The following is a 24,499-nucleotide window of genomic DNA, read 5'->3' on the forward strand; positions in this document are numbered from 1 at the left end:
AAGGTAGGAAGGCTGCCATGTTAGGTTTAAATGTTGCAGTAATCTTTCGTATGTTGTCATATTTGGAATAAAAAAATTTGTGACTTCTTAGTAAATGGCAGCCTACCTTGTTCTCCCTTCTCGAAGAGAACCCAGGGGCAGTGCCTTCCCTCCGTGCCTTAAGGTGACTGTCCTCATGTGAAAAAACTTAGCGCTACAACTTGGTGTGGTGTTGCCTTGTAGGCAATCCAGGAATTGTCTGTTTCCCATTACGTGTAGTAGTAACTCTTTGACTTTATGAAGTCAAACGAGTTTTTGCCTAGAAGGGGATTTACTGGATCATAATCAATGTGGACACAAGTCTGATATGTATAATTTAATGTTAGAAACAGGATATAAATGCTTAAAATGTGGTGTGAGAAATGAAAAGTGTGATAACTCTTGGTAGAAGAAGTGTACTTGAGAGGCTTCCTGTGTGAGATACAGAGAATTTTTTACAGTGGAGAAACCTGTGAAATTTTCCGAAGTAGTAGATGACTAGAAGAATGTATGCTAGAGTTAGATTTACTATATTACCTGTTTCTTTGGAGTAATCTTGGATTAAAAAGATACAATGTGTTTCTTTTCGCTTACTTATGCATACACTTTGCTAAAGCAAGTGTGTAGTAGATTGGACAGTTGCAGTCTGCAAATAACTGCATTATCCACTCGCCTTTCACTTTTTTAATTTTAAATGAAATCTGAGTTTTCTCTATGTAATCTTAAAGCTGCAGTGAAAATTAACAGTTCTTGCTTTACTGCAGCTATTAAAGGAGGTTTTAAAACAGGGTGCCTAATTATTTCCAGTTTATCGTCCGAGGTACACAAAACTTACAAGTATGGTTTCTGTTAAATTTGGTTGGATTAATCCTGCCTTTCTTCCTTGCACCTGCCTCTTCCTGTGCCATCATCTTGTTGCAGCAGGATGTTTCTGTTGGGAACGTGTCTACACCAGTGTCTGACAGTTGTTCTTTTCCTTCCCTTAGGCTGATCTAACTGGGATTAAATGGAAGCGATACGTATGGCAGGGTCCAACATCTGCCCCAATTCTCTTTCCGGTCACGGAAGAGGACCCTATTTTGAGCAGTTTCAGTCGCTGTCTGAAGGCGGATGTACTCAGTGTTTGGCGTCGAGACCAGAGACCTGGACGCAGGGAGCTATGGATATTTTGGTGGGGTGATGACCCTAACTTTGCTGACCTTATTCATCATGATCTCTCAGGTAGGAGGAAATTAATACCTGCTTTTGGTCAGTGAAAGGATGCAGTTACTCAGGGCTGTCTTCTACCAGCCCTTAGAAAATCTGTGCTAGATGAACTGTTTTCTAGAGATAAGATAAATTTATTGCTGCAATCTACACCTTTGAGTTTATGGTGGTAGTGAAAAGAGCTCTCAGAAAAGCCAAATTACTACGGCAGCGCAGTGATAAAACAGCTGCTGTCTGCGTTTAGGTGGTCTGGGACGGCTAGATTTTTCAAGAAACAAGTTTCCTCCCCATTTGTTTCTTGTGAAAAAACTGAGCCTATGAATTTTGGCAGCTTCTTCACAAGAAAGCTGTGCCTGTGATTCAGAAGTGATGTCTTAAACATGTTTTGGTAAGCTCCCTTTCGTTGGGCAATTAGAACTTTCAAATTCAAATAGTTAACCCCATTTTATTATGCAATAAACATTGTAGAGATCTGGGCAACTCTGGAACAGTGTGGAGTTGTTTTGATTGGAAGTCAAATCATCGATGAGAAGCCCTCAAAAGAAGGCATCTGAAACTAGCTTGCTATTTTTCATGTAAGAATCTCCAAACCTTATATTTTTATGATTTCTCTCCCCCACTTTCCCAGGGCTCTGAACCTGTACCTGCTTTCAGATTTAGACTTTTGAAAGACTGACAATATTTGTATTTCACAATAATGTTGTACTTAAGATTTGGCATCTGGTTTTGAAAGCATTTACTTGTTGATCTCAGTTCCCAAAGTAGATGGCTTTCCAGTGGCTTATCAGTAAGGTGACAAAGTTGGGTTTTTAAACTGTGCTAGTCTAGTGGTGAGACTGTGCTAATTGTAAAGACAGGAAAAAAAAGGTCATATCGCTCCAATTTCCTTTCAAATAATGTACAGTATTCAGATTACTGAAGTGTAAAATGAGGCCAAGGTTTGGTGACCTGGTAACCAGAAATTGTTAATGCTGTCTGTGTTTGTGGATAAGCTGAAGAACAAATATGAATCTGAAGTGCCACTGAGGAAGTTGACTTGAAACAATGTAAGAATGTGTGGACTTTTCATACAAAAATATGTTCTGAAAAACAAGTGATGCACTGAAATGGTGTTGATTTCTTTGAATAGTTGACTTCAAAGATTGGAACATTGCTCGTATTCCTGTCTGTCCTGGAACTAGAAACTTTGCATCTTGAATGGCACTTATATTGTAGGTTGCTTAATACTTTAGTGCATTTATGGCTTCCTTATTTTGTCCTGTGAATAACCTCAGTCTTGACCTGCAGGGAACATCCTTTCTGTGACTGAGATGTACCTTGGACTAAGTGCTGTTTTTGGCCTGAGCCTGCCCTGAGCAAAGACCAACATTGGTGTGAAAGTATCTATGTAAATTTTGTATGCTGTTGGCAGGCGGGATTAAATTGAGACAAATATGTTACATTATTTTTTGAGTGGAAGATCGAATTAAAGTTAAGCCATTTGGAGAGTGCATTTCTGCCCTACCTGGCCATCAAAATTGTATGTTTGAGCAACTTTCTTTGTGTTCTCTCTTTAAACTATCTACTAGTGATATAGTGTAGAGGTACCTTTTGAAAATAGTGGTGTTCTGTAGCTGATCTTTTACATTGGCGTGTATTATGCTATTACAGAGTTACACTTTTGCGCAGGTGGATAAGCATGTGTCATCCCAGGTGTTTACCAACTCTTAACCTCTCTTAGGGCATAAGGGAGAGATGGTAGAGGATTAGAGTCCCCCAGCAATGTCTTTGCAATTGTTTTGAGTATTTTCTTTGTTCCGGTCAGCTGTGGGTGTCTGCACTTCGGTAGAGAGGCTATTCTAGACATCTTCCTGTTAGATATTTTTCTACATAAATGCCTATCACTCATGAGACTGTTACCTATGTCTATGTGTGGATGTATCAGACATCTTGGTTTTTGCAGGCATGTTTTTGTCTCCTTTTTAGTCAAAAGGAGACATTATAATCTCTTAGAGTGTGTTAGTCTGCTTGGCTCTTCTGACCAGAAGTTGATAAAGATATTTGTCGGCTAGATTGTGGAGGAGGTGGCTGAGGAGTGCCTGCACCAGCACTTTTTCCCCGTTACACAAAATCTTAATGTGAACCGCATATAAGAAAGAATTATGGTTGAACCCAAACAATGTTATCTGACCTTTGTCATAGACCTAATGGATTTTTTTCATTGGTGGACAATTTCTCCTGTAATTCACGTTGCCCTGTTCTCCCAATGATTGCTTGTTACATTTTCAATGGGAAAGATAAATTACTTCCTGGCAGAGGCTTGTTACCTGCGAAATTGATTGGAAATTGTTTGCTGCTGATGGTTAAGGTGCTGCCTCATTTAGAACTTTTCTACTCAGTAGGTGAAGAATTGCCCTGAAGAATGGGGCGAGGGAGGAGGAAAGGGACGAAGAGCAGTCTGTTGCTGCTGGCATGTCCTTATTGCCTCTGGACAGACTTCTCTTGGGAAAGCGGGCCTTGAAAGAGCTGTAGTTAGGAATATGCCACAGCAATGTTAATAATCTTTTATTTTGGCTTCCTTTTGGTATGAAACTATGCCTGTTAAGGAGAGGTCGGTATTTTGACTGTTTCTGACTTCTTTCGGTGATTTGTAGTTTCAATGAACAATGCGCATTCAGTGTCTGGAACACATCTTGGTTATCAGCCCTTGGGGATTTGAAATATGGCAGCCTTCAAGAGGCCTTTTGTCCCCTACAGAGTGCTTTCCCAAGATCACTTCAAGAGGGAGCGTGCAGTTTTGTGGGTGTACATCTATGCGTATCAGATTAAAAAAATTGTGTATCTCTCTCTTCAGCCTGTACCTTCTAGAAGTTCATTCTTTGCCCAAGAGATATGTTTGAATGCCTGCTGCTGGCTATATCTGAATTCTCGTATCGAGCCTTGGATAACTGTCTTGTTGATGGTCAGGGTTTGTTGTTGCCTGGGGGCATGTCAAAAGGAGACTTGTTCAGAGATGCTGATTGATCAGTAATATTGACTTCACTCAATCTTTTTTTTTTTTTTTTTTTTTCCCTTCCCTAGGAAGCTACTTACTGTATGTAATACCAAAAAAATTGTAAGGCTGTTTCTACCCCAACATAGCTAGAGGCAGACAGAAGTTAGTGAAATGTTATTTTATCCTCTAACAACCTCAAAGGTTATGTTTTTGTTGTGACAAGGAGGCTTGATTATAGTAATTCCGGCAACTCAAACCTTGAAGTAGGACATCTCTTCAAATTTCAGAAGGCAATGGTGTCTCACTGGTCTGATCAGCAGTTACTTTATCAGATAGGTTCTTTCTTCTTTCAAAGTGGTTACCTATACGCTTGGATTTTTTTTTTTTTAAGTTAGCAGTAGGTGGTTTCAAACCTGAGATCAGTTGCATATGAATTATGTACAAGACGGAGTCCCACGGAAATGGTTACAATTTGATTAATGCTTGGATAGGGGAAAGCTTCTATATGCCTTTGACCTGCATCGTTTCAATGGTAAGCTATAAGATGCGGGGGTTTTTTTTGTTCTGGTGTCCATTAAATCTTGTTAATTTACTTTAAAAATTAAAGAGTTTTCCTTGTACCTGTCATATATCAAGTTAATCAGTTTTTGTTTGCTGAACAATCTTCTTTGTGCTTCTGTGAGGGATAAATGTATGGAAATAATGCTAGTCTTAGCTTCTTGCTGGGCTTGTAGGAGAGCTTGAAAGAAAAAGGAGAAAGGTCTGTATACTGATGCTTGTCTGTTAATACTATACGGCAAAAACAGCAACAGTCATTGCAGCAAAGACTTCTGTGTGTTGTGTAGTTCTCAATATATGTGCATTATAGATCAAATCCTTGTCTCCAAACAACTCTGAATTGGTTGGTTTGTGCTGATGTCAGCATTCAGTGTCTCATTACTTCTAATACAATGGACACCAGAGTATGAGCCAGTTATCGTACTGAGAGTTCTGCAAAAAAGCCTGCCAGTTGCAAGCAGTTGGCAAAGTGAGCTTTGAAATCAGTTCAGCTACTGGCTTGCATTTTTTTAAAACACCATTTGCTCCCTAAGACTATTTAACTCCCCGGTGGAGGGGGAAAAAAAGGATGCTTTCTTCAAAATTTTGCACCTGATGTCAGTATGGTGAGCTTAAGTAGCTTGTCTGTGGTGGATACATGTGTCCCTGTGCATGTAAGAAGAAAGCATTACGAATGTTCCTTGCCGCACAGCGCATTGGTGCTTTAGCGTTTCTTCAGTCCTCCATGTTAGAGATGTGTCCACTTAAGCAAAACTGCTGATAAGCATTATGCGAAAAATACTGAGGCAGTCTCTGTAAAACTTCTGTGACTTCATGTGAGCACCAGCTTGAAGGCAATGTTTAAATTTTTTCCTTTTTTCTTTTCTACTAACCAACATGCATGTGAAATATCTGTGGAGTAAGGTGAAAAATACTTTGTCACAGTAAATGAGGAATTTGCGTCATATTATGTTGGTTGTACGTACAATGTCACATAAGAGCAATGACTCCATGGGCACTAAGGGTAAGATTTAATGATATAAGTAAAATATATCTGCATATGGAATTACTGAAAGACAATGTGGAGGAGGATATTGGAACATTTAGCCAGGACATTTTTCAGCTTTTCTTTTATTGTGGCCATGCAGACCAGACAAGCCAAACTTACACCCAACAGACAGTGAAGGAAAGCTGTTGCCTTGTTGTTCTTATAAACAGGCATAGCTACGCACTCACGAAAAGGTCATACTTTTTAATATTTAGAAAAATATTCTACTTGATAGAGAAATCATAAAACCTGTGAATGTGAAGCTGGTAAGGGGTTAGCACCACAAAAACTAACTTGTATTGGTGCGGAGTATTTTGAGTGTGTTATTTTGAACAGTGGGTCATGTTTTGGCTTGGTTCTCGGTTGATGAAATTTTCTGACTAGTTTGGATACCTACAGTATTATATCTAGACTCTTTTCAGTGAGTGTAGATAATGGGTACAACTCTACTAGAAACAAACTTAAATTGTCTTACTTGTGTTCTTAAGTTGGTATTTTCAAATTGTATTCAGTCGCATTTTTCACAGAAGATCTGTTGCTTCTTGTTTCTTAAGGGGTGTAGGCCCTCAAAATGATTCTTCAGTAGGTTAACTGGATAATTCTTGCTTTGAGCAGTTTTATTTAATCTTAAAGTGTTTGAATTTAAAAATCTGTTTTTTAAATAGAAAACTTTACTTGAAGTGTTTCTGTCATTACGATACTGCATACAGCAGCAGTTTCACACTACTTTGCTTATACTTCTCTTGTAATCTGAAGCTTATATAGGGAGTTTGATTGTATAAATCAGTTTTGCATCAGTCTATTTCTGTAACTGGCATGGTGTCAAATGATGACAGAAAGTAAGCCTGTGAAGGTAAGTAATACTTCTGAAAGATGCGTCTCAGTCATGATACTAAGGAATGGATTTTTCGTCTCTCATTGAAGAAATTTCTGGGGGGAGTAGAATTGTAGTCCGAAGTGGAGGCTTGACTGTGATTTGTTTCTTTGCATGGTTTATTTTAGAGGTTCACTGAGCATTAGGAAGATATTTTTAATGGTATGGTAAGCATATTCAGCCTTTTCAAGAGTTGATACTTACTGGTGTTTTGCTGATGTGACCAGCTACGTGTTACAAGGAAGAAGGGGAAGAGTCCACATTCTCTAAAAGTGTTCTTGAAAATGTCATTTTAATACTGTATATTTATCTGTTGCACTATAATTCAAGAAATTCAAAATGAGTATTCTTGCAAAAACTGTAAGATTAAGATCTGTGTATTTGTTAGCAGTCTTTGATTAATAAATGTAATAATTTATAACAAACTTAAAAATCAGTAAAAATGAACTTTACTCTTTCAGTTGAACTGTATGAAGAATATAAAGTAGAATGTAAGAGTGCTGAAAGTAAATAGCCTCCTACAGCTGCTTATTTAAAATTGGATGGTGGCAGTATCAAGGAGGTGTTGACTGAGAAGAGTTCGTTATTTATGTGGAGCATGAAAATTGCTTTTTCCTGAGCATTGTTTCTGCTAATTCTTCATTTCCTGATAGTTTTTAGCTTCATTTAAGGAGGACCACAAAAATAGTCCGAGGGCTACACCACCTTACCTATGAGGAAAGGCTGGGGCTGTGCAGCCTGGAGAAGAGAAGGCTCTGGGGAGACCTTATTTGCAGCCTTCCAGCACTTAAAGGGGGGCTTATGAGGAAGATGGGGACAGGCTTTTTAGTGGTGCTTGTTGTGATAGGACAAGGGACAATGGTTTTAAACTAAGAGAGGGGAGATTTAGACTGGGTACAAGGAAGACCTTTTTTATGAAGAGGGTGATGAAACACTGGCACAGGTTTCCCAGAGAGGTGGGAGATGCCCCATCACTGGAAATGTTCAAGGTCAGGTTGGACGAGGCTCTGAGCAACCTGATCGAGTTGAAGATGGCCTTTATTGCAGGGGGGGTGGACTGGATGGTCTTTAATGGTCCCTTTCCACCCAAACCATTCTATGATTCTCTGAAACTCTCTGCTTAATATTTGCTGTAAAGAGGGAAGGAACAAAATTAGTTATTGTGGCATGATATGTATATATATTTCTTTAATGGATTGACGTAAGAATATGTCACAGAGGAGTTGAGTGGTTTGGATAGCTAAGAGGACTGATCAAAAACAAAATACTTGTAACCTTCAAGTTGCCAGAGCACTTTTGTGGATAACGCTCGTCTGAAGTGAAATTGTGGCTTAACACCTTCTTAAAATGAGTCAGCAACTTATTTTGGTTTATTATCACTATCCGATTGAGCATTTGAAGTTATTGTGTTTAAGAAAGATCAGAGGACAAAAGTGCCGCCTCTTCTCCCTCTCTCTTTAAAAATGGTTTACTTTGTACAATTTCTGTTAAGTAGGAGGATTTTTCTCATGTTGAGAAACAACAATTTGAATGAAGAAAAAAAATAGCTGGGAGATGTGAGCAGATGTCATATTTCTCTCCTTCCATCCGCCACTCTAAAAAGGGGGAGGGGGTAATGACTAAATAGACTTCAAAAAGACACAGAACACTTACTGCTATTTTTTTTGCATGAATTTGAATAATGTTCTGAAATGAGGGTATCTTTAACTGTCATCTTACTTAACCTTCCCTTTCTATGGCAAGATGTGCTTCAGTTTGAACAGGTGGTCTTATTTTGGGTACTAGGCGTTCTTCCTAATCAGTAAGCGTGCTTGCAGCACACTGTCTTTTTAAATATTAGGGTTTTAATTGTAACTTCTGTCTAATGCCTTACACTTTCTCCATGCTCATCTGAGAGCTCTCTGTTTCAGCAACAAAGACAGCTAGGAGAGCTCTTTAAGAATTACAATCTTGTGACAAGTTCTTGCATGTAAACTTTTGTTCATAACTTGGTTGTCAGCACAGCTATTAGTGTTAAATGAAATACTTAGCACTTTGTGGTGTCTTCAGAGAACTGAAACCTCTCCTTTGTGTCCGCAGCATGACCATGAAAATGCAAGCTTTGAATTACGCTTCAGTGTCTTTGATTTCAGCATCTTTCTTCTCATTGATACACTAATATGTCAAAACAAAATTAGGCATAAAGGCTGGAAATGGCTTTTTCTATTTCCTCTTGTAATAGGTAATTGATGCAGGGGATGTTCTTAGGATGATTTTTTTAAATTACAAGAGCCATATAGAAACCAACTATTTAACCTTTGAAATGGTGTGGAGTTTATTGTGCAGTTAAAGTCCAGTATCATTAAGCTTTGTAGTTAATGTTTGCTCTATTGAGCTGCTTGTTTGCCACTGGTTGAGCAGTATGTGCTGAACAGCAAAGCTGCCCGTAGGATAGGGCTGCTCATTTGTGTGTGCCTACAAATCTCTGAGCTGGGGAAAAATGCGTCCTCTTGGCACAAACATTTTATACCCTTTGACTTTGGACCTTTGTTGCTTTTTATTATGGGCTTCTCATACGATGTTTCTTTAGTGAGTTACTATATTGTCTTGCAGCTTAATGGTTTTTAAAAACAAGTTTTTGCTGGACTTCAAAACTGGAATAGGATGGTAGGGTAGGAAACTCATGATGAGGTCTCTTATTTAGGAAATGCAGTTCCTTGTCTTTACCAGAAAATTACTTCATGTAATGATTCATCTGTAATGATGCATACCTCTTCATTTATAAATTATGGGGCAGGTCTGTTTACTCTTCTGCTGTCCCTCGGAGAAGGATAGTGGAGTGATTTACTTTACCTCACAATGCTGATCTTGAGTGGAAATGTATTTTGATTTGTGTGGAATCTAGCAATGTACAAGTAGGACCACCAGCACCTGGTTTCAATAGTATCTTGAAATTTCTTTGTCATCATTGTCTTAAAGATTGTTTATTGTAGTAATCTGTAAGTTTTTTTCTAAATAAAACTTAGATGTCTGGTTTTCTACACGCTCTCTAATTTAAGGATATTGAGACTTCAGTTAATACTGTTGCAACCTTTTAAGCTTGTAAGTGGCTTCCAGATAAAGGTGAAGGGGCTTATTTCAAAGGGAGATTTAAAATGCAAGGATTTGGCTGTGTTACTGAGGTTTTCTGACCATGGAGCAAGCCAGTGGAAAGCTGTTTGAATGAAAATCCTCTGTGAAGGGGAGGTGAACAGACAGGTTGCTGTTGTAAGACCTGTTGTACGAAACGAAATCTAAACCCAAGCCTTGCGTCTTGAAGGTGTGCAGAGAAGGCACGAGGGGCAATGAATGTGATCTGTGAGCAACCTGTTCTCACTTTGAACTCTGGATGGGGATTGGAGCACATCACCTCCACAGATCCCTTTCAACCAAAATTATTCTATGGCTATCCAGAGACTGGAGTAAAAATATGTCTCCTTATCTATGTCAGTCTATCTTCTAGACTCTGCTGCTACCTGGAGTATAAAAGCAATGGCATTATAAGAACAACTATGCTAGGTTAGTCCAAGGTGACCAGTAGCAGATCCTTAGGGATATATGTAAAACATGATATACAAGGAATTGTAGTAATAAAGATAGGACCTGATTGCCAGCAATTTAAGGACAATATCTTGAGTTTTCTTACATTATCCTCTACATTAGTGTGTTGCTGGGAACGAGTGATGGCACACATATACTGAGAGAGATTACAGGAACTTTTAAATGTCTCTCGTTTTAGTTGTGTAATGTAACTGTAATGCCATTGTAATTCTTTGGACCAGTGCATATGCTTCTAGGGCCTGTAAACTGTGTTCAAACACTGATTACAAGCCAGAGTGGTTGAAGAGATTACAGCTTCTTGTAATGAATCTTGCTTTCCGATTTGGCAAATCAACCTGCCTTGTGTAAGTTGAATTCCACGACCGTGTTTGATTTGTGGGGCATGTGAAATCTCAGTATTTCGTTTCAGAATTCTGTCAGGATGAACTGGGCTTTGTCTTTCTGCTTGCCTTTTTTCTCTTTTGTTCTATGTATAGATCAGAAAGCAGGACTAGCATGCTTAAATATATATATATATATTTTTAATTAAAAAGAAAAATTGCAGCTGTGAGAGTGTCCTGGGGAGAATCAGGTTGCTCTTACCAGTTTTCTGAATCTGGGTATTCCCTCCCCCCCCAGCACATTGATGAATGTTAAGGGTCAGTTGATCAATGATATTTGTGCTCTGCTCTTCTCAGTCAGTGGTAGCTAAAGATGCTAGGCTATAGTAAAAGTTTGGCTTTGAGGACTTTATTTTTAAATATAATGGTCAGCTAACTCTTTGGGATAAATAATTTGGACTACCCAAAACATGACCCACCTTGCAGACAGATCAGTCATACAATGATCTTGCAGGCTGAAATATGTAATGTACTGGTGCTAGCTGTTTCCTTTTGTGTACAAATAGCTGTTGAATCTTTTTTCTCTTGTGAGAGACAAGATATTTTTATAGCTGATTACTTTTAGCAGTTACACTATTATAATGTCAGTAGAGTTGCTATGTGAATGTTATAGGCTTTTTTTGGTTACATGTTATGCTGTGAATGTCTTAAAAGCTTGTGGGAGAAAAAAGGATATTGTGGTGTGTGCGTGAAATAATAGGTTGGAATTCAACGTTAATTTACTTTTTTCTTTTGCCTTGTAGAAGAGGAAGATGGTGTTTGGGAGAATGGACTTTCTTATGAATGTCGCACTCTACTTTTCAAAGCTGTTCACAACCTGTTGGAGAGGTGTTTAATGAATCGGAATTTCGTACGCATTGGGAAATGGTTTGTGAAGCCTTATGAGAAAGATGAAAAACCTATAAACAAAAGGTAGGATGGTTTATTTTGCTTTATTAAAGAAGTTATAGGGTTTATTTAAGCTTTGTGCTAGAAGAAACATTTAATTAAGAGCACTCTGTTTATGGTTTGTTTGGGAACCTGGATCTCTGATCTTTCTTGTTTTTCTGCCTTTTTGGAGTTCTTCAAAACTTCCTTGTGACGAAAGGAGGTAATACTAAAGGTTGTAGGCAGTCTCTTCTGTACTGGTACTCATATACAGACCATGGATAATGGGATGTTGGAAAGAACTTAGAGTCTTATAGAAAGGAAGAAAAGGATAACTGTGTGAAGAGATACCTGCTCTGGACTTGCCGGTATAGTGACTGGGACTAATTCTGATTGTAAATACTAAGAAAGACTCCTTCTTTGAGCAAGCAGGATCTAGAGAGCTATTTGCAGGCATCACATGAGGTTTGGATAAACTACATCTTACAGGAGATGCTGAGAAGAGAGTTTGAAGTGTCAGCTCTAGTTCAGAAAGAAGGTTGTCTGGGAGCACTGGTGTTAAAAGAATACACGTGGTCTCCACATTGAGGGGGAGGAGGGCGAGAAGAGAATTTTTGATCTAAATTGGAAGGACGACTTCTCATGGTTCTAACATGGTTTGACACGGTCTGTGTTGCCTAGCAATAAATAATGAAATGAATATAAAACTGGGTTAGCTGGAACAAGTTTAATCACTATTCCCAAATCAGCTTTCAAAATCCAAAATAATTTAAAGCTTAGACAATGAGTTGTTTTTTTTTTGGGGGGGAGGTGGGGTGGAGGTGTGTGTATGTATGTGTTAAATCTTGCATGCAGGAAATTTTTTTATCAGTGACTTCGCTTTTAGGGTGTGGAGTTGGCCGTTGTTGGCATCTTCTGCAATAAATTCAAACTTGAAAGCAAATCAGAGTTGTTTTGGAGCAAAAGAAGCAGAAGCACATGTTTGTGTGTGTTTCTATTAGTAGTTGTGAACTGCTGCTTTTAATTTATGTATAAACTTGTCCTTTAGTTCTAGGTTTCTCTTTCTCCACCCTGGTCAGGGCAAATGTTTCCTCTCTGGGGAGTCCTTGTCCATCCATTTCTTCTGTGTGTTGCTATAAATCAATAGTAAAGAGTTTACTTTTAACTATTTAAGCCAATATTGTCTTGGCCCGGTCTGAGCTTTCCTCATCTGAGGAACTGGTTTTCTAAATTGCCGTTTGAAACTAGCATTAGTTATGGCATGGCATCTCTTACAGTGATTGTATAAAGCTCTCTGCAGTAGCTGGAAAAGCTGATGAAAGCTTTTAAAATAAAATTACAGTGTTTGTTTAATTTGGAGGCTCTGATTCTTTTTTAAAGAAGGTCAGAAAGTCAGCATGCTTGATGAAAATAACTGAAGGAATTGTGTGCTTACCCAGACAACAACTTCATCATAAGTACTCTAAAACTACTGGAAAAAATATGTAGAAAGATTTACACAGATCTGTGTAAAAACAATTTCTTTGCTGAGAAATCTTAATGTTTTGTACCAGATAGAATATCACATGGTATTGAGCTGAGTACTGGCTTTTGTGAAATGAAGTGAGGGGGATAGTTAACAGATGTACGTAGTCTTGGCACATGTGGCTCATCTCTTCTAGGAATATCTATAATTTGGGCAATCTGTACTCTCTGGAAGGTTAGGCTGTTCAGAGGTATCAGTTCAAGCCTGTGCTGCTGCCACTGGCTTGAACTGGTTTCTGTGGGAGAAACAGAAATGATTGAAATAGGTGCTTTGTGGTACCACCTCTGTAGGTAGAAGGTGTGCCACTCCATGGTGGAGGAGGAGACATCGAGTGGAATGGTTTGAGTGATGCAGAGGAACCTGGTGAATTTCAGCAAGGGCAAGTGCAGGATCCTGCACCTGGGGAGGACCAACCCAATGCACCAGTACAGGCTGGGGTGGACCTGCTGGGGAGCAGCTCTGCGGAGAGGGACTGGGAGTGCTGGTGGATGACAGGCTGACCATGAGCCAGCAGTGTGCCCTGGCTGCCAAGAAGGCCGATGGGATCCTGGGGTGCATTAGGAGGAGTGTGGCCAGCAGGTTGAGGGAGGTTTTCCTCCCCCTCCACTCTGCCCTAGTGAGGCCCCATCTGCAGTGCTGTGCCCAGTTCTGGGCTCCCCAGTTGAAGAAAGATGAGGAGCTACTGGAGAGAGTCCAGCGGAGGGCTATGAGGATGATGAGGGGACTAGAACATCTCTCCTACGAGGAAGGGCTGAGGGAGCTGGGCTTGTTCAGCCTGAAGAAGAGAAGGTTGAGAGAGGACATTATAAATGCCTCTAAATATCTGCAGGGTGGGTGTCAGGGGGATGCGGCCAGACTCTTTTCAGTGGTGCCCAGCGACAGGACAAGGGGCAATGGGCACAAACTGAAGCAGAGGAAGTTCCGTCTGAAGATGAGGAAGAACTTCTTCCCTCTGAGGATGACGGAGCCCTGGAACAGGCTGCCCAGGGAGGTTGTGGAGTCTCCTTCTCTGGAGATATTCAAAACCCCTCTGGACGAGGTCCTGTGCAACCTGTTCTATGTGACCCTTCTTTGCCAGAGGGGTTGGACTAGATGATCCACAGAGGTCCCTTCTAACCCCTACCATGCTGTGATTCTGTGAGTGGACTTTCATCTCTTGTGTAGGTTGGAACACTCTTCTAGTCAAAAGGGACATACCTCTCTCGCCAAATGTTAAGCATGACACTGAACAAACTCAACATAAAAGAACTCTCAGCCTGCCTACAAAATGCTCTGTATGTTGCACCCACGGTGCTAATATGTTTCTTACCAGAGAATTGGCATTAAGGTTTAGATTTTGTTAGTTCTGGGCAACTTTCACATGTTTTCCCTTCCGCGGGATCCATTTAATCAGTAAGACCTATACAAAGTGTTATGGGGTTTTTTTTAGGTGTGGCTGACAATTAAAAACCAAAGCAAACCACCACCAGCCCCTCCCCAAAGCTATTGTTCTCTTTATGATTATGGATGCACGTATCTTAAGAATCAGAACAGTTTTCATGCTGTATTTTTGTCTTTTGGCCATTTTTACCATCTTTCAATTAACAGGAATAGTAATATTCATAATACTAATCTCAAAAACATGTCATACTACCCTCTTGATATAGGAGGAGCAGAATTTTTTTTGGAAGACTTTCTGTTTCTTCCTCTGTTAGAAATACGTGTGTCTCACTAAAAAGTAGTGCTGCTTCTGTGGCCACAGATGAGTGTGGCAGGTATTGCATCTGTCATAGGGAATAGAGCATTTCTGTTCAGGAAGGTTGTAATTACTTCTCAATATTCCTGATGTTGATTAAATGTATAGCTCATTCTTAAGGAAGAAGAGTGTTACCTGTGATGGTGTTGGTATATTTTTTTTTTAATTCATCCTTTCCATCTTAGAAAACATTGAATAGTGGGAGAAGTACAGGCAGAAAGTGCATGTACCCAAAACCAGGAAGGCTTTGCCCCATGCTGTCGTATCCTTGTATGAGTGTTGTCTTTCTTTATTTCAGACCTTGTTGCAGTTACCTCTAGTGCCTTACTTCGATATTGTTACGTATGCTTTGCTTTCCTGGGGACTGTTCTTTGCATTTACCTTCAGAAACCCTGAGTATAGAATTCATGTGCCTGTATAATTTAAAAGCACTTGGTGTACTGGGGCTGTGAAGTCTGCTACCACTCTGCTTTAGATCATAGTTTATACTACCCTGCACTTTAGGCTTTGCTGGCCGCTCTGTAGACTCGTTTTCTGTGTAGTATAACTGCAGATTTTGATAAGGTTGGTTGTTCTTGCTGGCAATCTTTAGTTTCGAAGACTTTTGGTTAGAGACTGTGCAGTCAATGCCCTTGATGGTGGAGGTAACTTCTTAACATGTGCTTTCTGGAGCTATGGTTGAGCGATGTACAGGACTTTAGTCCCATTTTTTGACTTGCTTTCTCTTTGAAAGATGTGCAGTTAGAGCTATTTCCTTCATTTGAAGCTGATTCCTTCTGGATTTTGCCAAGTTCTGTTTGAAAGCATGTGATCCCAGAATATCTGAGATTTTCTGTTACCTAGTCTCCCAACAACAGAAGTCAGCCACGTTGGGCTTTTCCTATGTATGTGGTAGTGTGACAGGCGTGAGGCTGTGATTTCTAATAGGCGTTTGGCTGTGATGACAGATCCTCAGGCAGCCGTGGCTTCCTGTCTGCTGCTCTGTTGCTTTTCTACCTTGTGTAAGGTTATACTAAAAAAACTCCGTCCATGTCATCATTGTGTTGCATACCTTGAGGGCAGTCCCGAATATTCATAAACTGATGCCACTGTGGCATGTGAATAGACGACCAAGAAAATAAGAATTAGATGGTTTTAAGTGTTCACTGTTTAATTATGTTTAATGATGTGACTCCTAAAACAAACAAACAAACTTATTAAACTAACCTCATATTATTGTTTAACGTCTCTTAAAAATTTTGCTATGGAAAAAGAAAGAACTTCAGATGCTTGCATTGTGCAGTCACATGCTGCATGTTGACGAGGCTGCAAGGTAATAACCATGACCTGCTCTTCCCTCCCTCCCCCTACTTCTCCCCAGTCTAAAACCAGCAGTGAGGAAAGTGAGACTGTCATGTATTGGGTGAAATTTGATCCGTTAGGCATGGTAATCCTGACTTGTTCCGAGGAAACTGTCTGAGGTTTTCAAGCATGCTAGTTCCACTTCTGTTTATAGATAGGGCAGGAATGGAGCAGCTGGCCACCTAAAGTCTGTGGGGTGGGGTTTTTGTTGTTGCTCGTTTGTAAGTAGGTGATTTTCAGTTTTCAGGAATGGGTGATGGGGGTCATCAGGAGAAAAACAGTTGAACATAAGTCTAAAGAGAAGGTTTTGCTAATGGTCTTAGCTGTAACCAAACAGGAAAAAAAGTCATTGCCTTGATATTTGTCACAACCCTTTTCAATCACTTAAAGCAAGGTAGATTACGGAAGCTCAATAATGTGGTTTAAATGACTGCATATCAAATTACAAAACTTGACAAATAGGAATGTCTTTCTCTTTTCTCCTTTCCTATCTATTGTGTTGTTATTGCCCTGCTTGGAAATATGGTTGTGTGTGCTTTATTCAGAAATCCACACTTTAAATGTATGAGATGGAGATTGTGACCTGCTGCATCCAACTGCCTGTCTACATTTTCTGGTTAGACTGCTCAAATAACAACCTTTGGACGAGGCTTTTCCTCTTGCCAGCTGGATGATAAAATACTCGGGTATACCTGGAATAAGTATGATTAGGAAATTTGTCAGATTAAACACTATTTTTGATACAATTCCTTAATGAAGATTAAATCTGATAGTCCTAATGAAGTGAAAGTATAACACGCTTAGGTGGAGGATATCTCCTGAAGTTTTAGTAATACGTACAACTTGCTAAACTTTAACACAGTAGAAATACCAGTAAGCAAATAATTGAGTAATCCTGGTTTTGTGGGAGGATCTGATAGACCACTGAAAATCTAGAATACTAAAAGCTACTATATTACTTGTACGGTTGCTATTTTTTTTCCTTGTAAATAGGAAATAATACAGCCAATGGTGGCAAACCAGAACTTGTGTTGAGTTCACATAAAAAACAAAACACAAAAACAAAAAACCTGCTTGGAAAATCATAAGTGATAAGCTTATCATAGCTTACAAAATGAAACTTGCTGCACAGGTTTCACAGGTAACGCTATTTAACATTAGTCTGGGTACAGGATTTTTTTAATGCCAGCACACCATTATTTTATTTTTTCATGGAAATACTAGTTCATCTACCTGCTGTAAATAACAGGTATACAACTTCATGGGAAATGACTGCTGAAAAATATTCTAGACAGGAAAAAAATGAAATTTATAAGCCTTTGTACATGTAGTTATCTTGACTTGAAGGTGTGCTTATCATAGTTCTGAATATATGTATTTTTTTTTCTCTTTTCCTCATTTTGTCGAGAGGAAGAGGTAAAACTGGCCGCAGCAGCTGTGATTGCTGGGTTTGGTGCCAGTGTGTTGGCAGATCCACAGTCTTGAATGGCTGCAGGAGGGGGTGGGGGTATTTTTTTAAGTTGGGCTGTGGAAATGGTCTTGCTGCCTACTTCAGCAGCGTTTATATTGATAAGGTAACAGCAGCTACTCCGCAAGAGACCAGCTATTGCCTGTTTGGTCTTTGCTGCCTGTAAGACAAAGGGAATGCTGAGCTTTTGGTCCTCAGCCCATGCTTGTGCCTTATCCCCCTGTTTGGCTGCCTTTATCCTATTTCCCATGGGGACCTCATTCGAGAGGAAGGGAGTAGTTTGCTTCTTGCTGCCTCTGGAATGATGCTGGGAATTATTAAGTAACAGGATGAGGAGATTTCTGGGTGTTAAAGCTCAAAAACTTCTTTATACTTGAGAGAGTTAACTATACAAGAACAACATGTAGCCACAGGTTTTGCATTTATTTCTGTACATTTAATTTGAAACCTTACTAGCTGAAACTACGGGGCTCTTGCTTGATGCTGTTGGAATATTTTCTATTAAGTCTGTTCAACTCTCTTTGCGGTGTAAATTTCCTCCCTATGTTAATCTTCAAATCAGGCAATGTCAGCATTTTTTTACAACAGCTCTAATGAAGCTGTTCTGGCATCATGTACCGGCAGGAGAGCAGGTGATGTTTTTCCTTTTACTGTAGACAGCTGGAATTGAGAGCTGCTGTAAGTAGGACAGTGCAGGATAAACAGCAGGAGCTGAGAGCATTGATCACATGATTGTCTCTTTGGAATATTGGGTTGCTACAGAGACTACAAGCAGACAAATTTAGCACTTTACATCACAAAGCAGTTTTCTCTTATTTAGCTTAAGTTACAATGGCGGTTGGTTCATCAGGAAAAGCGAAAAAATCGTGTGGCTTTTGATTTTTTTTTTTCTTTTAGCTTTCAACAATAAATCTATGCTCTTTTTGTTCACTGAACAATAATTTAATGCAAAAACCATACAGATACTTCAGATTTTGTTAAATGAAAATTTTATAATGCTTTTCAATTTTGAACTTCAAAAAAATCTGGCTTAACAAGATGTTTGTAAATGTTTCAGAATGGGAAAGAGCAATACACTGAAAGCTGTTACTGGCTTTGAAATAGAGTAACGTCTAGCTATTATCTGTTTTCCAAATATGTTCTGGATTCTTATTCTTTATAGCACACGTATATTTAATTGTGAAAGCTCAAGTTCAGATAATTGAGATTTGCATCCTCAATAATTAAAGGATGCTAAAATGTAAGATGACAGGTTTATTACTCATTTAAGTTCTGAAATACAGGAACGTGAGCAAACTTTTTGTAGCATTGTTCATAATTTGTTGTATCTGGAGAAATATATACTTTTTAGTGTGTATGTGTGTATATAAACTGTTTGCATTCTGAAAAAATCAGCTTTGCTTCTTTGTAAGATGTCATGCTATAGTTTTAGTAGTGTACAATAATACAATAGTTTTTTTTGTTTCAACCTTGTTTTTATTGGGATGAAGCTAAGCTCATTAATAATAAAGTTAATTTAAAAATCTGGAAGTCTTTAGGGTGAATGTGACTTATTCTGGAATACAGGTCACTTAATTGGTATTTGTTTTAGTGCACATAACTTGGTTACGGAATAAATGAGTATTTTTATCTCACAGGTCTAACTAAAATCAAAACATCCTTAGCTATCTGGAAAATATTTTGGAGAGCCTTTTGACAGTAGTCATTAGTGATGTGCTTTGAACTGGAAGATTTTTTCTACTTTGCTATTAGCTATGTTTTTTGCTTTGTGTTATCATCAAAATCAGCTTTCTGCTATATTTACCTTCATGACCATAGGGAGTTACTCGGAGATGCTTGGGAAAATGTCTACTGTTTCATCTTTTTGTCAGTAGTCAGAGAAGCATCTGTATTTTGAGATCTTATTACTTCGTGTTAAGGTACAGAATATGTAACTTGCTGGAAAATGTAGATGTGCATTTGTTTAGATTTCGTTGTGCTTTCACATTAAGGATGTTAATGCCACTGTGTCTGCTTGAAGTGCAGACGTTTTGATGGGGCTGATACAAACTCTGATGTTATAGGGGAACTTGTAGCCAAGGGCAAGAAAGGCATGTTTGTGAATTGATTAGTGATGATTCAGACTCTTATCATAGAAAGTAGTACTACAATGTAATGAGTATGTATGATAGCATGTTCTTCCTAGAGAACTAGGAACCAATTTATCTTATCCTCTATTTTCTTCAGCCCCCAGCACTTAAGAAAACAAAACAACTTCCCCTAAAATAACTAAAACAAAAACAGAGAAAACTCCTGAAGTATTTAATAATTGAAACATTTTGTGTACTTGCCTTGTGGGGTGTTTTTTTTTTTTTTTTTTCCTTTCATTTCTTAAATCAAGAAAATGTGAATGTGTTTTCCTGGCAATTATTTTTGGTACTGTGTTAATATAAAAATCTGATTTTAGTATTTTACTTATTTCATATTTTGCTTATTACAGCAAATGCATCCTTAATTTTGTGCTCCTTTCTAGCCCGAATTAAGATTCTGGAGTTTTGTAGTTGAGGATTATGGATGGTGAGTGGAAATTGAAGATGCTGTGTTTGAAAAGAAGACTGGCTGTTGAACCATTAGAGGTGTGAAGGTGGCTGCGTAGAAAGCTTCTCTTCATTAGTTCATTGCGGTGTTATGCTGTACCTGGAAGATGTATATAGTCACAGAGAACTATTCTGAGCAAGCACGTAGGAAGACAAGGTGGTAGATGGGTTTTCTTGAGGGAGTTGCTTCTGCTTGTCTTCTGTTAGCTCAGAAAGCCTCAAGTGGCTTGGCAGCTTCACTCTTCTCGTGATGAAAAGCCCTCGAGGGTTGCCTGACAAAGAACAAAGCATATGGTGTAATGTATCGTAGAATAGAGGACGATGGAGTGCATGTTGAGCGTGTGGTCAGGTATGTAATTCCTCAAGACTTATTCTTTGGCAGTTATGCTTTGTTTTCTGTCCTGTGTTGGTTGTTGTAGTGTTATCTCAACCTGTTTAAAGGAAAAAGAATAACAATGAAAAAAGAACTGAATATGAAGGGTCTTGGGGCTTCATGGTGTTTGTGTGTATGTTGCCTTAAAACTTTTTTTCTATTTAAATTTTTATTTCCAAAAGAACCTATACAATTGTAAGACTCTGTTGTCCAGCCCAAGAATTTACTATAGAAGGCTACTGCCACCTTTTTAAAAGGAACTTCTTTGATACTTTAAATTTATTTAAGTGGCATACCAAAATAGTCTGTAGTGAAGAATAACTATTTGGAGATATTTCTATTTGGGCAGCTATGATGCATCAGTTGGGAACTCCCAGCTCTGTTGCTGCTGCTGAGAATTGTTGTCAGCCAGTCATGATATATGATTCTTGGTCAAAATGCCCCAAAGGATTCTGGGTGCTGGCCAGTATGTTCCGATTTTTGACAAACATTATCTAACGATCTGAAATAATGATGCGTATTAATTAGACTTAAAACTGTAGCTGATGTGTTTGTGCTCCTAAATATGGTGTGTTCTACCCCATTGAAGGGGAAATGGTAGAATCCTAATTATGAAAGCCATTAGTTCTGGGACAGTAATTTTGCTTTGCAATGTCCATTTTCCTCATCTGGGAAATGGCAGTAGAAAGCATATAGTTTATAAGGGTATGATTAATATTTTGGTAGGGTTAGCAGTGCTTTGACTTGGTAAGCCACTTTTGGTTCAACTCGGAAGTAATTTACAAAAACAACCCAGGAAAATATGAGATGGTAATTAAAAAATAAAACAAAACAAAACAAAAAAACCAACCCAAAAAATCCCCACACAACCAAAACCAAAATATTCTTTCAGCTGAAACATTTGGATGCTTTTTTGAATTTACATATGAAATATGCTATAGGGTTTTTTAGTTGGAGTCTTCCTTGTTACTTCTGATGTTGCAGTCTCCTTGGGTTTCAGCCATAGTGTGGTGCTGATTTGAAGTATGCAATCTAGTGAAGTGTGGATTAGTGAGGTTCTAATGCAGCTAATGTTTGTGAAGCACTTTGAAGATGTAAAGCTCTACGTAAGTACTAATGTGGAGGAAAAAACAGACCTAATTACCTTTTTTTTTTTTCAAGGAGGTATTTTCAGATTTGCTAATGGAGATGTAGAAACCTCATGTATATGTAAATTTCAGTGTGCTTTCCCCTTCTTCCCTTCAGTTTCTCTGAAAAAGGTAGAAGTAGAAATTGTATTGAAATTCTCCGCATCAGTTTCTGTTTGTTTTCACATAGAATCATAATCCTTTGTCTCTGAAACTAAAACATCTTTGTTTTGTATGATTAGAGTGAAGAGGAAGCATGGGGGAATCAAAAATATTTTTTATACAAATGCATTTTAATAGAGCGTAGGTGAGGACTGAAGGTTGCTTAAAATAGCATTACTTCCAAAGGATGTCTCTTTTTATTTTGTTTTTAAAGTTGCTTTCAGTATTGGAACTCATTCTGACTGAATTCTGGTGTGTTCGAAGTTCTTAAAGAATTCTTGTGAAACTTTAGAACATCTTTATTCATAGATCAGTTGGAAACTGAATTACTGATACTAAGTTCTGTGATTAGGACTTCTAATGATATTAACTAGAAATATTAGAAATTTTAATGGATTAACTTCATATTCAGGCTCAGGGGAGAAAATGAGATTTTGGAGAGAACTAGGATTATTTTGTTTTCAGAATTTTCTGTTATAATTCTGTCCTCTGTTCTTATGTATGAACATGCAACAATACCTGATCATAATTGTAAAAGTAGAAAAAAAAAAAGGAGGGTGGGAATTGGGGGTATTAATAGTAGCTTTAAGACAAGGTATTTTTTTTGCTCTATTTGCACCTTAAGGACTTCACTGGTTTTTCTGTGCATGCAGGAGAAAAGTTCTGAGCCTCGAGTTATAGGTATTTTTTAATATTTTAGTCATGAGATTCTGTGCAGAAATTATCTGGTGATCTTCTAAGCTACTTAAAAAATATCTGCAAATAAAAGCATAGGATGAACTCTGTGCTAGCAGGCAGGAAACCACTAGCTTGCTGGCTGTTACGGTGTCCTTGACTGAATTGTAAAGGTAGTTTGCCAATTTAGCCCAAAGTGATAAGTAGGTAAATTTTTTGCTTGATTAGGATTTTTGGCTGTGAGGTGAGTTATTGTGGAGAGAATGGGTTAGAGAAATAATGGAGATTTTATGGAGATACATATTTTTAATAGGTTGTGGTAAGGTTTGAGAAGCTTCCTTCTAATCTGAAGTTGAAGTGGCACTGCCTACTAGCAATCAGTCTCTGGAAATTTAAGGAACTGGAGAATGTACGAAGGTATTAATTAAAAAAAGTAAAAATCATACACGTTCAGAGAGTTTGTTGCTAAGTCCATAAAATGGTGTATGTAGGGGCATCCAGTAACTTACAGCTCCGATTCTTTGTTTTCCTTCCTCCTTTTCTCTGCTCCCCTGCAAAGAGCTACAGCATGGTTTTGATTTTTTTTTTAATTATTTTTTTTTTTAAGCTAGGATTCCTCATTGTATTTCTTGTGATTTATTTCACATGCATCGGTTTTTCCAAAAGTTTTGTAACTTAACAGAAGTGGTGATGTTAAATGTGAAGAAACAGTTTCTGAGCATGACTAGCTGGGAAGAAATTTAGTGCTGTGTTTGAGTACATAGTGTTAGTTTTGCCTTTCTTTTAACCTTTAGTTTAAACTAAGACTCATGTTTTCAGGAGCTACTGTGTGTACCATGTGGAAATCCTTTTCCCTTAGCTTAAGGGCATCGCTGTTTTTACTATGTATTTCTACTGTGAAACAATATTATCCTATTGTGTATCAAAAGACTTCGCTGCATCTCAAAGTACTGACACAAAAACCCCAGGTGGTGTGCATAATTTTGCTGTTTAACACTTAAATTTGTAACCAGAATTAGTGAGAATTGTGTAATGTTTGTATTTTCTAGAATGAACTGTACCGTAGCAGATCCGCTGTCCCTGCCGTGCGAGTAGTGTGCTTGCAGCTTGCCTGCCAAAGCTGGTTGAATGATGACAGTGACAACAATGGCTACTCTCTTACTTTATTATTTTGTTGGAAACTTCTCCCCTGCCGAGCAGGGGGTGAAAAGAGTTCTAATTTTGGGGAGGTTTTGTTTGGTTTTTTTGGATTTGGCTTTTGCATGATGACCTTGAATTTTCTTCGCCACTTCTTAGGATTAGTTTTGCAGAGTAATGAATTGAAATGCTTCTGTTATCATGCTGATGTTTCTCTTTTGTCTTGGTTTATGTGAATTCCATCAGATTATGCTACGATTGTCTACCCTTTATCTGTGTGATAATGTGATGTTTACAAGAGACATAGCTTAATTGCATTTAAAGCGTATTTAAAGAATATGTGGTTTTATTTTTAAACTTTGCCTCACTTATACTAAGCTTCTAAATTGTTATGTGTCACTTGGAACCAAGAACACTATCCACTCTTTCACCTTAAAACTATCCAACGTGATTTTAATATAAAATTCAATTTGAAAATCAGTCTTCAACTATTTGCATAAGGATTAAAGTTTGATCAGATTTTCGTATAAGAATTTAGTGGTGTTTGCTAACCATGTGACTTCATTTGAACTTGAAATCGTCAACATGATGACTAGCTCCATCATCACTGCATTTTGGAAAGTAACTTTACTGGGATTTCGTCTGCAGAAGGATTCTGTCCAGAGTTGTATTACTGAAGCAGTTGTGCTGAGTGGTTGTCAATGAATGGCCATAATTCACTCGTCTGGATCCTGGCTTTTTTTGGGTCCTAAACCACAATTAAAATTCAACAGGAGATCAGCATACCACCGCAGACGTGATGCACCTTGAAAACTGTTATGCTTCAGTCAGGGCCAGCCACTTAGAGCAGTTTCTCATTGAGTTCACTTCATGGCCTGCTTAAGTTACTGTAATAAA

At 38.4% G+C, this 24,499-nt stretch overlaps 1 protein-coding gene across 3 annotated transcripts in view; it reads left to right on the forward strand.

Moving 5' to 3' along the window:
- Window positions 1–24,499, forward strand: part of MED13 (mediator complex subunit 13) — a 56,838-nt gene that overhangs the window by 1,079 nt on the left and 31,260 nt on the right. For all 3 annotated transcript variants that reach the window (XM_075440498.1, XM_075440499.1, XM_009945811.2), the window contains exons 2-3: window positions 1,005–1,239; window positions 11,360–11,528. In XM_075440498.1, coding sequence (XP_075296613.1) covers window positions 1,005–1,239; window positions 11,360–11,528 — 404 coding nt within the window. The remainder of the gene's footprint in view (window positions 1–1,004; window positions 1,240–11,359; window positions 11,529–24,499) is intronic.

The sequence above is a fragment of the Opisthocomus hoazin genome, chromosome 20, assembly GCF_030867145.1.
Source record: "Opisthocomus hoazin isolate bOpiHoa1 chromosome 20, bOpiHoa1.hap1, whole genome shotgun sequence".
Lineage (NCBI taxonomy): Eukaryota > Metazoa > Chordata > Aves > Opisthocomiformes > Opisthocomidae > Opisthocomus > Opisthocomus hoazin.